The following is a 12,740-nucleotide window of genomic DNA, read 5'->3' as shown; positions in this document are numbered from 1 at the left end:
AATGGCCTTTTCCCCCTTTTAATTGTGAAACATGTCAAACATCCACAAAAGGAGAGAGGGGCTTGTCGTGAGCCATACACACATCCCCGGTTTCAGAAGCTACCCTTTCACAGCCAAACGCGCTCCGTCTGCTCTCGAACCCTCAGCCACACCCCCGGAGTCTCATGTCACCCATACATATTTCTGTCAAGAAACAGTATAAAGTCTCTGTTTAAGCCATTATCAGTCTCGTGCCTAAAAAGATCAACAGCCCCTTTAATACGATCAGGCACCCACTGGGATTTAAATTTCCCTCGTTGCTACACGGTTTCTCTTACGAGTTGGTCTGTTTGCTTTGGCATCCAGATGAGAGCCACACAATTGCATTTGCTTTGGTTTGGCTTGGCGTCTCTTTGTTGTTATGGGCGGGCGGGGGCGGGGGCGCGTAGGTCTCCGTTGATCTGCAGATCCCCTCTCTCTTTTCTTTTCTTTCCTTTTTTTTCCCTAGCAATTTATTGAGTTAAGAATCTCCGTCCTTTGTACCATAGACTTTCCCACAGTCTGGATCTTACTGATTGTACCCCTGGGGGGTCATTTAACACAGGCCTCCGAAAACTATCTTTGCCGTAAATTGGACTTGGAATGAGAGGCTTGATCAGATTCGGGTCTGCGGGTTTTATTTTCCCAGGATTGCTCCCTGGACGGTGGCGTGTATTTTTATTAGAAGGCAGGACGTGCGGCCGCTCTCACTGTGGCGTGGCGCCCACTGACGGGCCTGCCGTGATCTGTCATTTCAATAGGACTTGCCAAATTGGGACAGTCCAATGTTAGGGTTTTGTCTTGATTGATTAGCTGAAATCTTTTCTTTTAAAGAATTTTCTCCTTACCCACTTGTTGTTTATCCAAAGGCAGCGTTCATCCAGGAAAAGCATGGTAAACACTCCGCTCTCTCCCATTACCGAGCAATTTTCAGAATAATGAACTGGTTCCCTAGTAACTGGTAAGGGGACAGGTGACTTTGGATTGGGGTAGGAAGGCATCTTTTTGTTTTGCTTTGATTTGGGTAGTAGTATTATATACTTAAGAATTCTTAAAAACACCTCTGATATGTCTCAATCCATTGCCATTATAATTCTTTTTTTTAATATATTTTTTATTGATTTCAGAAAGAAAGGAAGAGAGAGAGAAACATCAATGATGAGAGAGAATCATTGATCGGCTGCCTCCCGCACACCCCACACTGGGGATCAAGCCCGGAAACCAGGGCATGTGCCCTGATCGGGAACCAAACCATGACCTCTTGGTTCATAGGTCAACTCTCAACCGCTGAGCCACGCCAGCCAGGTGCCATAATAATTCTTAGTGATGCCAAATTAACCCGTCATTGGCCTCTTCAGGTTGACTCATGAATCCTTTTTCTTTTCTTTTTTTTTAATATATATTTTGTTATTGACATCAGAGAGGAAGGGAGAGAGAGAGAGGGAGAGAGGGAGGGAGAGAAACATCAATGATGAAAGAGAATTATTGATCGGCTGCCTCCTACACGCCCCCTACTGGGGATCGAGCCGGCAACCCTGCATGTGCCCTTAACCGGAATCGAACCCAGGACTCTTCTTTCCGCAGGCTGGTGCTCTATCCACTGAGCCACACCAGCTAGGGCCCTCATGAATCCTTTTGACATGGCGCCCGCTAGTCTTCGATAGCTTCCTTGCTGTCCCTATGACAAGACGTCCCATGCTATCTACATTTCCTACGCCGTGCCCGGGGGCAGCCATGTCTTCCAGGAGTCTTGTTCCCTTAGCAGAAGTGAGAGTTAGATGCCACAGTCTGGGCACCGGGGTGTCCTTGCTCCAGCCCTGGGTGCTGTTCCGAGGCCCTGTGCATAGACAGCGAGGAAATACTGTGGTGTGTGTTATTGATTTTAGGATAAAACACAGACTGACACTTCCAGTTCAATTGCAGGACATCTTCATACTCTCATGGGTCTCTCGTCCAGTCCCCGCATGCTGCCCCCCAAACGCCCGCCACGGCCTCGGAATGGGCACCGCAGCACTTTCGTTACTGAGCACGGTTTCTGTCGCTCACGGTGCTCTCCGAGCTCAGAGGGCATCCGAGGGGGGACTTCCCCCCGCGAGCGGCTGGTTCCCCTGGTACAGGCTCTCACCGTGTGACATGGTGCGACTCCGTACGCGCTCGGTCAGGCTCGTCGGGTTCACTGTGGTTTTCGATGTTTAGGGATTGATTATTTTTAATTTCATTTCATTTTGTAATTATGTAGCCTGTGTATAGGCCTCCACAGTTAAATCTACAGAGCAAAGTAGTCAGTTCAGGGGAAATCAGCCTGAATTCCGGCCTCTCCCTCCGTCGGAGGTTTGATTTCTTTTTGTTTTTTCCTTACGTTTTGTGAGGGTTTTTTTTAACATAAGCAAGGGCATACACATATGGGTAAAAGTATATCCTCTCCCTTCTGGATAAATGACAGCGAACTCCACACACTTTCTCAATCTTGCTTTTTTGTGTGCGTGACGTCCTGAGACCACCCCATAGGAGTATATGGAGCTATTCCTTCTTCCTTCCTATACAGCTGTATCCAACTCCATGTGTAAATACTAGAGGCCCGAGGCATGAAATTCGGCCCTCGCAGCCCCGGCTTCGTCCAGTCTAATTAGCATATGAGCTCTTTATTATATAGGATCCCATAGTCTAGTCCACCGGCTCCCCACTGCAGACATTTCTGGGGTTTCCAATCTTTGGCTTAACAAACCTTCTTGCAGTGAGTAGCTTTGTGCAAATATCATTTCATGTTTTTACATCTAACGTAGGAGTGGATTCTAAGAAATAAGATAGCTTGGTCAGAGGATAAATATGTAGATAATTTTGCTACTATTGCCAAATTCCCCATTATAGTTTTTAACTTTTTACACTAATTTTTAACAAGAAATAAATGTATATGATTCAGACACCAACAGATGTAAAGGGATGACCCTGTAGCAGCCGCCCTACATCCCACTCCAGCCCCTCGTCTGCCTGGCTCTAGGCCGCCCACCCCAGAGCTCTCCCCACTCCAGGGAACTGTTGTTCATTTCTTACGTCCCAGAATGTTTCGTGGGAATCCATCAAATGCCGAGTCAGACGGAGAGAGGGAATGGCAAAGGAAGGGAAAGAGAGAATGTCCCTGACTTTTTCTCTTTTTGTAACTCCAGAAGCCGTCGGGCCATCCTTACTATCCTAACTCTCAACCCCATCATGCACTGCTTCCACCAGCTAGCTATTACTGTCCCCAATAGTAGCCTGAGGCCCAGAGAGGTTGAGTGACTCTCCCAGGGTCACACAGTAAGTGACAGAACGGGGCTCTCTCCGGCTTTCTCTCTGCTTTGGCTGCACATGCTGCCCTCCACACACACACACACACACATACATACTCTTTGGTTAGAGGGTGACCTCCCTGGACCCCTGCTCCCTAAGGGGGACTTGCCTGTCCCAGAATCTAGGTGTGATGTTCCTCCCCCAACACACACTCGCCCCAGCCATGCTCGGGGCAGCCAGGTCTGCTTAGAGTCCAAGACCAAGGCCTACTGGAGTGAATCCGCTGTGAGCCCGAGCTGGCGGGAGCGGCACAGAGGTGCCAAGAGGCCCCTAACACTCAGCCGGCCGCCGTGTGCCCCTCAGTGGTCTTCACCCAAGGTCTCGGGTCCACAGATCTGAGGCCAGACCCCAGTGGGTTCCCATGCAGGTTCCCCAACCACCCTGAGCCTCCGTGTCCCTTTCGGTCACGGCACGCGACAGTGGTTCCCATCGAGGCCTCACTGTGCTGATGAAATGGGGCTGGTCAGTGATGGCCTTGGCCCAGGGCCAGGCCCAGAGAGGCTGACTGCCCAGCAGGCTGTAGCCTGTTGTGTGTGCTGGGCCCGCGGTCCCATCCACCGCTGCCCGGAGCCCAAGAGAAGGTGCTCGGGGCAGTGGCAGTGTTTCCTGGCCTTGAGGACCTTGAGGCCACTCCACCTGACCCTCCTGGTCTTCAGATGCAGCTGGAGAAGGACGCGTGGCTCGAGTCCCAGCGTAATCAGTTTGACACAACCGCGGTCTTGCCACCATCGTGGGCTTTGGCCTGGGGTTGTTGCCGTGACCTCAAACCACGCTGCCGGGACCCTCCGCCCTCCTTCTGGGCTCCTTCTGGACAGTCCCGCGGGGCACTGTTTCAAGGCGCCTGGGAAGACACCCTTTGTCCTTTGTGTCTTTGCTGTTGTCAGTCTTCATTTTTTATTATTTTGTTAATCCTCACGTGAGGGTATTTTCCCATTGATGTTTAGAGAGAGTGGAAGGGAGAGAGAGAGACAGAAATATTGATGTGAGAGAGACACATTGATTGGTTTCCTTTGCACACGCCCCGCCCAGGGCCTGGGATCCTGCCTGCAACCAAGGTACGTGCCCTTGACCTGAGTCGAACCCGGGACCCTTCAATCCCCAGGCCGATGCTCTTTCCGCTGAGCCAAACCCGCCAGGACTGTCCTTGGTTTCTTTAATGGTAGTAAGTGTAACTGGCCTAAACCCAATGCAATGATATTTACCCAGATTCTGCACCCGCTGGGGCACACGCCACACAATTCATTCCGATGGCGTGATTAATCCAAATTTACATTAATTAAATTAAAACATTAAACTTGTTTCTTAATCTACTCCGCAGAAGTTCGGCGATTTAATTGCTATGAAACAAGATAACTGAAATAAAGAGGATATTTAACATACTTATTAAATGCCACTTAGGGTTTCTGATTAGTATTTTTAGGGTCTAATTAGTGTCTAATTAGCTTGCCATAGGCTATCTTTTCACAATAGCGATTAGATTTCCAAACGTCCTGAATAAACACGTGTCCCTGAAAGGAGAAGATGAAGCATGTGATGGCGGGCGTTAATCAGGAGGCGTCGGCTGGGTATTGTTTTAGATCTATAAATACCCGCGCTTATTAAAACCCATCGAGTGTTGCTTTTCACCATTAATTGCTGTTTAATCAACTTCAAATAAATGAGGGAATCTCCGAGACCAGCTGTCAGGCTGGAGACAGTTGAAGGACCCGGAAAACGGGAGTGTGAGGTGAGGGATCGGGAGACAGGAAGAGCCTGGGTGGTGTGGCTCAGAGGTGGAGTGTCGACCTAGGAGCCAGGAGGCCCTGTGAACCAGGAGGTCACAGTTCGATTCCCGGTCAAGGCACATGCCCAGGTTGCAGGCTCAACCCCCAGTAGGGGGTGTGCAGGAGGCAGCCTATCGATGATTCTCATCATTGATGCTTCTCTCCCTTTTTCTCTGAAATCAATAAAAACTTTTTAAGAAGAGAGAGAGAGAGAGAAGCAGGAAGAGTCCAGACTGGGCGGCTCAGTTGCTTGGAGCATCATCCCGCTCACTAAAAGGTTACGGTTCAATCCCCGGTCAGGGCATATATAGGGGGCAACCAATCCATGTTTCTCTCACATCGATGTCTCTCTCTCTCTCTCTCTCTCTCTCTCTCTCTCAAACCAGTAAACATATCCTCGGATGAGGAATTTTTTTTTTAATCTTTTTATAAAGGGACAAGAAGAGGAGGAAAGGGAGGCAGGAAGCTTACGCAGCCATGGGTGGTGCTTGCAGGGGGGAGATGAGACAAAAAGAGATGCTGAATTTCCACGGGATTTCCTGCTGGTGCCCATCTCTGGGGAATGGTTAAGACTAAAATCCCAACTTGGGACAAGTTTAAAGAATAAGAGTTAACCTCGAGCCAGCGTTCAGGCTCCAAATTCAGGAGAACCCCAAGGGGGCAGCCGCCCAGCCCAGAGGGAGATGTGTGGCAGGCCAGGTGTTGGAGTTAGAGACCTCATCTCTCCACTTTGCTGTGTGATACCGAGTCAGTCACGGAGCCTCTCTGGGCCCCAGTTTCCTCGTCTGTAAAAAGCAGGGCCAGCTTCCTGGGTGGCTCCGGGCTCCACGCTCAGAAGGACCCCAGGCCCGGCTCAGTGCTCCGCTGCCGTCATCTTGAAATTCTTAATGATTTTTGCTCGAGGGGGCCCTCCATCTTCCTTGTGCACCGGACCTACAGACCATGTAGCTCATCGTGGTAAAATATCAGCCCTCTCCCTGGTGGGGTCGCTGTGGGATCTGCAAAGCCATCGTGACTCGCGGTGCCGCGCCATCACCTGGTGAGCGGAGTGGAACAGCCGGCCGGAGCGCGCTCCCGGGACACGGGCTCCGGTGGCCTGTGGGTATCGGCACGGCCACCCGTTCCCTGAGAGGAGCGACCGCAGGGATCTGGGCTCCTGGACACTGTCTGTCCATCAGCCCAGCCTGCAGGAGAACGCCCAGCCTCTTCTGGAACCTTCTGACTCCCCTGCCTTCCTTGCCGGCCTCTCCCCAGCTGATCGCCTGGGAGCCGGAGCAGGAAGAGGAGGTTACCATGGTGACTGCCCGACCCAACTTTCAAGACAGCGTCCACGTGGGCTTCGTGTCGGGCCTGAAGAAGTTCACGGAGTACTTCACATCCGTGCTGTGCTTCACCACCCCTGGGGACGGGCCCCGCAGCAGCCCGCAGCTGGTGCGCACCCTGGAGGATGGTAGGCACCCCCGGCCCCTGCAGCCTCTGCCCTGCCCACCCACCAGGGGGCCAGGCACAGGGCGGCCTGGTCTTCTCTCCCATCCTGGGCGCCCCGGGACACCCCGGGCTGTCTTGCAGACGGTGGTCTCTCTCTGGCTCTAACTGGCCTTGGGTGGGGTGGGGGTCCTCTTGGGGTACAGTGCCTGGGCCTGTGGGGCACCTGAGCTTCAGTGACATCCTGGACACCTCGCTGAAGGTCAGCTGGCAAGAGCCGGGGGAGAAGAACGGCATCCTCACAGGTGGGCACCGCGCTGTCACGGGCCTGGGGGAGGAGAAGGTCCCCTAGCCCATCCCTCTGCCTCCGACCTGGTGCCCATCCCCAGCTCCCAGCAGCCACTCCTGCTTAGAACACCCTCCGGGGAGGAACTGGCCCTCCCTCCCAGGAGCACGCCCACACTCCCCCACCCCTTTCTTCCCCCACAGGCATGCATCTCCTAGATTCTAAGGGACCCCATGAGGCTTGCAACCAGGGGAGCAAAGAGCAGTGGCAGTTTGTCCCGGGCAAACCCCCTGAAACTGTCCCCGAGGCCCCTAGTTTGACTTCTTAGTGAGCCAAGCCGACCAGCCTAGGCTCATTTCCCCAGCCCTTCCTTGTTCCAGTGTCCCCAGCTTCATAAGGGGCCTCTCAGATTAAAAATAATAATAATAATGCTCACGGCCCCTCCACTCTGTGATGCATCCCCATGTTCAGCCCCAGCCCTCACATGGCCACCATGAGGACTTGCTCATCCCCGCCCTGCCCATGGGGGTGCCCCCCACCCCCACAAGCAGCACGTGGGGCCCTGGGCCAGGTGCCTCCGCCTGCCTCGGTCCCAGGGCTTCCTGTGCGGAGCCCTCTGTGGACAAGTGAAGGCATGAGGGGCAGGGCAGCGGGTCCAGGCCAGCTCACGGCCATGGCCAAGCTCACGCGGCCCGGGGTCCCCAGGGTACCGGATCTCCTGGGAGGAGTATAACCGCACCAACACACGCGTGACACACTACCTGCCCAACGTGACCCTGGAATACCGCGTGACGGGCCTCACCGCGCTCACCACCTATACCATCGAGGTGGCCGCCATGACCGCCAAGGGCCAGGGCCAGGTGTCTGCCTCTACCATCTCCTCCGGGGTGCCTCCAGGTAGGTGCCCAGAGGGCTCCCACTCAGGAGGTCCCTCGTCCTTCAGGAATGTGGTCTGTCTCCCCACAGAGCTCCCCTCCCTGGGTCCCTGTCCCCCGTCTTCCCAGAGCAGGTCCCCTCCTGCGTCCAGGCCTCCGCCCGTGGCTCTCAGAAAAGCAGCCCCCAGCTCCCCTGTGAGCCTCTTGCTCACATGCAGACCCCCGGAGAGGAAGCCCTTGGGGGGACCCGTCAGCCCCTATGCCTGTCTCAGGACCCGATGTGCTGAGCCACGGACACGGGACAAGGACTGTGTTGTCAGGATGAGTCCACACCATGCTCCTTCCTGCTCAGAGGGTCCTAGGAAAAGGGTGGCACAGTGCCCTCTGTGCCCAGAGAGTCTTGTCCCGCGTGGAGTGACATCCCTCTCGCCCCAAATCCCCCAAATCGCTTCAGTCCTGCCTTTTTTTTTTTTTTTTTTCTTTTTTTTTTTCAGAACTCCCAGGCGCCCCCACCAACCTGGGCATTTCCAACATCGGCCCCCGCTCCGTGACCTTGCAGTTCAAGCCTGGCTACGACGGGAAAACCTCCATCTCCCGCTGGCTGGTGGAGGCCCAGGTAAGGCCTGTGCAGGGGAGCCCTGGCGCCCGGGAAGCCCGCTCCCAGCCTCGGGCGTGCCCATGCTCCTGGGCGCAAAATCCTATGTCCCCACGTCTGTGTGCACTGTCACATGCAGCCATCAGATGGGCAAACACGCCAAAAATGGTCCCAACTCTGTCTCCCCTCCCCCTGTCCACCTGGGCACACAAATGCACACCAGATCCCCATGGACCCCTCAGGCCTGGGCAGTGACTGGCTGGCCGAGAAAAGTAACCAGCTATCACCTGCAGCTCTTTATTTTTAACTTTATTATTATTATTATTACTATTACTGTTATTATTAGTAAATCCCCAGCCCCCAGCCCCTCCCCTTTGGCAGCTTGTTCTCTGTCTCTCTGTGGGCCCCTTTCTGTTTTGTTTTGTTGTTTCTTAGATTCCACATGTAAGTGAGATCATGTGGTATTTGTCTCTCTCTGTCTGATGTATTTCATTTAGCATAACACCCTCTAGGTCAGGGGTGGGCAAACTTTGTGACTCGAGCGCCACCATGGGTTCTTAAACTGGACCGGAGGGCCCAAACAAAAGCATGGATGGAGTGTTTGTGTGAACTAATACATGTTAACGCTGCTGCTGGTGAAGGAGCAGAGGAGAGAGCAAGAGAACCCTCTGCTCTTTCGGCTCCGCGGGCCCGGTAGAACAGCCCGCGGGCCGTAGTTTGCCCACGGCTGCTCTAGGTCCATCCATGTTCTCGCAAGTGGCAAGATTTCTTTTTTTTTTTTTTTTTTTTTGGCTGAGTAATATTCCATTAACTACATGCCCCACATCTGTATCCATTCATCTGTGGGTGGACACCCGGGGGGCTTTCGTGTCTTGGCTATTGCTAATAACGCTGCAGTGGCATAGGGGCGCACCTTTCTCTTCGAATTCTTGTTTTGGATTTTTCCAGGTGGATGCCCAGAAGTGGGATGGGTGGGTCGTGTGTAGTTCCAGGCATAATTTTTTGAGGAATTGCCATACCGATTTCCATGATGGCGGCACCAGTCTGCATTCCCACCAACAGTGCACCAGGGTCCCTTTCCCCACATTCTCGCCAGCATTTGTTGTTGGCTGACTTATTGATGAGCGGCCTGCAGCCCTTGAAACCTGCAGGAGAGCACTCAGGAGTCCCAGTGCCCAGTCATACCCCCAGGAATTCCAGTTCTGATTTAGCTGGGGTTTTATTTTATTACTAGAGGCCCAGTGCATGAAATTAGTGCACTGGGAGGGTCCCTAGCAGCTGCTGGCTGCCAGCTGGGCACTCCCTCCCTTCCCTCAGTTGGCCCTGCCCCCTGGTTGAACTCCTGGATGAATTCCCGGTCGAGGGGACAATTTTCATACTATGCTTTTATTATATAGGATTTTTTCATTTTTAATATACATATTCTTATTGATTTCAGAGAGGAAGGGAGAGAGAGAAACATCAATGATGAGAATCATTGATCAGCAGCCTCCTGTACGCCCCACACTGGGAATTGAGCCCACCACCCGGGCATGTGTCCTGACCAGAAACTGAACCATGATCTCCTGGTTCATAGGTCAATGCTCAACCACTGAGCGACACCCGGTCAGACTAGCTGGGGTTTTAGAAGCTTGGAGGGTGTTCTGGGAATCACCTAGGGCAGTGGTCGGCAAACTCATTAGTCAACAGAGCCAAATATCAACAGTACAACGATTGAAATTTATTTTCAGAGCCACATTTTTTAAACTTAAACTATATAGGTAGGTACATTGTTATTAACTTAATTAGGGTACTCCTAAGGCTTAGGAAGAGCCACACTCAAGGGGCCAAAGAGCCGCATGTGGCTCGCGAGCCGCAGTTTGCCGACCACGGACCTAGGGGGCTTGTTGAATGCAGCTTCCTGGGTACCAGCCTCAGGGATCGGCTCTCTCGAGGGCGGGGCACAGGAGTGGGTTTATAACATGAGACTCAGATGCAGGCAGGCTGGGGGTCACACATGAAGTCACGTTTAAGAGCCTGGACAGATGGTGGCCCCATCTCGGTGCCCTCCAGGTGAGCCCTGGGGTTTGAGTCAGGACCTTCCCTGGGCAGGGCTGGTACCTCTTAGAAGCCGGGGCTCAGAGCGCCTGCCGTGGGCCCCCAGATGGGAAGGTCTAAGGGTATCTCCCTCGCCAGGTGGGCGTGGTCGGGGAGGGAGAGGAGTGGCTGCTGGTTCACCAGCTCGCCAACGAGCCCGACGCCCGCTCCATGGAGGTGCCCGACCTCAACCCCTTCACCCACTACAGGTAATGGGGCCGGCAGTGGGAGGGCTGCCCAGAGGGGGACGGGCTTTGGCCCGGGGGCCTGCCCTCACCATCCTGCTCATCCCCACCCCCACCCCAGCTTCCGCATGCGCCAGGTGAACATCGTGGGCACCAGCCCTCCCAGCCAGCCTTCTAGAAAGATCCAGACCCTCCAGGCGCCCCCCGACATGGCCCCAGCCAACGTGACCCTGCGCACGGCCAGTGAGACCAGCCTGTGGCTCCGCTGGACGGTGAGGCTCCCCGAGGGCAGTGGGCGGGACGACTCCTCCATCCTTATCACCTGCAGAGGTGCCATTGCCTCCAAGGGGCCACAGCAAAGGGGGTGTCCCCCAAAGCACCTACAGCTCCCTTTTCTCTCTCCCACCTCCAGCCTGGAAGGGTGCCTGATCAGCGATCTTAGCAAGTGCCGCGTGAGGAGAGGGGGCTAGGAAACGCTGTGTATTGGGCATTGCCCTGTGCCAAGCATTTTTGCATTTTTAATTCCATTTAATCCTCCCAGAAATCCCGCAAAGGACACATGATCAGTCCAATTTGCAGTTAAAAAAAAACAGAGGCTCAGAGAGGTTAGGAGTTCACCCACAGCCACACAGCTCCCAGGGGTGGGTCTGGGGTTCAGATGTCAGGTAAGGGCTGCTTCTGAGTTTGAGGGGGAGGGCGCAGCTCTCAGGCTGTCCCCACAGATCAGGGTTATGCCTACCCCAGGCGACCCTGCAGGAGGAAATCATGCTGGTGTGCTGAGGGCATTCCCTCCCGCCAGGAACTCTTCTGGATGCTTTATTCAAAGTCAGGCTTTGAGCCCTGTCCACAGCCTGGTAGGGGAGTCTGGGCCCCAAAACTCAGAGCCCTCAGGACCTTCCAAGGGCACAAAAGCTGGAGCTGTGGTTCCGTTTGAGCTCACATCCCAGCAGGGAAGGGACATGCGCACACGGCCGCCCCCAATGGCTGTACAGTGGTCTCTGGTCTGTTCCACTGGGTGTCCAGGAGCGGGCCTGGCAGGAGGGAAGATGTGGGGAGTGAGGCCGGGGAATGGGAGAAGGTGGCTTAGGTTGTGGGGAGCCCGTGGGAATGCAGAAGGAGGGGTGGGGGTGAGAACTGAGGGCTCCCCAGCTCATCTCTGCCAGCCTCAGAGGAGAATCTGAAGGGCGGCCCCGGGCGGACACCTGCTTCTGATCCCCGGCTACCCCAACGTGCATACACCTCTACTGCGTGTCAGCATTGCCCAAGTTTATCCAAACGACCTGGAGCCAGAGACCACAGTCCCACCAGCCAGGGCGTAGGCCCAGGAAAGGAATACATCTCTCCCCTTCACTGAGACACAAATAAGAAGAAGGGTCTGAAATACAGCAGGAGAGACTGAGGGTTGCTGGGCAGAGGGACTTCCTGACAGTGACTGGTGCCTGTCCACACGCGGGATGCGGTCTCCAGGGCAGGCATGAGTGAGACCAGGCATGTTGTAGGCAATAAGTAAGTGCACGTGGGCAGCCTGGGTGAGGGAGCCAAGCGGTAGAGGCAGCCAGAGCCAACAGGGCCTTGCTCATCTGTGTGTTGGGCAGACAGCCTTGGTGGGCCTGCCTCCCGGTCTGCCTCCCTTAGCGGGGGGTGCACTTGTCACGTGTACAATAAGGAATGGGTGCTGCCTCTCCTTGGAGCCTGGCGCGGAGAGAGAGGGAGACGGGGCCCATCAGAAGCACAGTTTCACCTTCTCAGGACGGTGGGTGGAGTAATCCTGGAGCTCCCTGGAAGAGGAGGCACAGGCAGTTCTTTGTACCCAGGGTGAGCCTGGCCTCACAGCTGTCCTGCCCCACCCCTGCTCTCCTGCAGCCTCTCCCGGAGATGGAATACAACGGGAACCCCGAGTCGGTGGGCTATAAGATTAAATACAGCCGGGCAGACGGCCACGGCAGGGTGCTGAGCCACGTGGTCCTGGACCGTGTGGAGCGGGAGTACACCATCGAGGACCTGGAGGAGTGGACGGAGTACCGCGTCCAGGTCCAGGCCTTCAACGCCATCGGGAACGGGCCCTGGAGCCAGATGGTGATGGGCAGGACGCGGGAGTCAGGTACCGCCCCCTCGAGCCAGCCACCCCATGGCTTCCCAGCGTCTGTGGCTGGGACACCCCCACCTTTGTCTCTCTGCCCTCAGGTCTGC

General features: G+C 54.7%; 1 protein-coding gene across 1 annotated transcript in view; it reads left to right on the top strand.

Moving 5' to 3' along the window:
* Positions 1–12,740, top strand: part of SDK2 (sidekick cell adhesion molecule 2) — a 205,433-nt gene that overhangs the window by 150,780 nt on the left and 41,913 nt on the right. The window contains exons 19-25 of the mRNA XM_081110258.1: positions 6,363–6,558; positions 6,740–6,838; positions 7,525–7,716; positions 8,189–8,310; positions 10,465–10,574; positions 10,672–10,822; positions 12,414–12,651. Coding sequence (XP_080966384.1) covers positions 6,363–6,558; positions 6,740–6,838; positions 7,525–7,716; positions 8,189–8,310; positions 10,465–10,574; positions 10,672–10,822; positions 12,414–12,651 — 1,108 coding nt within the window. The remainder of the gene's footprint in view (positions 1–6,362; positions 6,559–6,739; positions 6,839–7,524; positions 7,717–8,188; positions 8,311–10,464; positions 10,575–10,671; positions 10,823–12,413; positions 12,652–12,740) is intronic.

The sequence above is a fragment of the Myotis nattereri genome (genome assembly GCF_964212035.1).
Source record: "Myotis nattereri genome assembly, chromosome: 16".
Taxonomy (NCBI): domain Eukaryota; kingdom Metazoa; phylum Chordata; class Mammalia; order Chiroptera; family Vespertilionidae; genus Myotis; species Myotis nattereri.
Note: the sequence above shows the minus strand (reverse complement) of the source record. Positions and strands in the feature narration are given on the sequence as shown.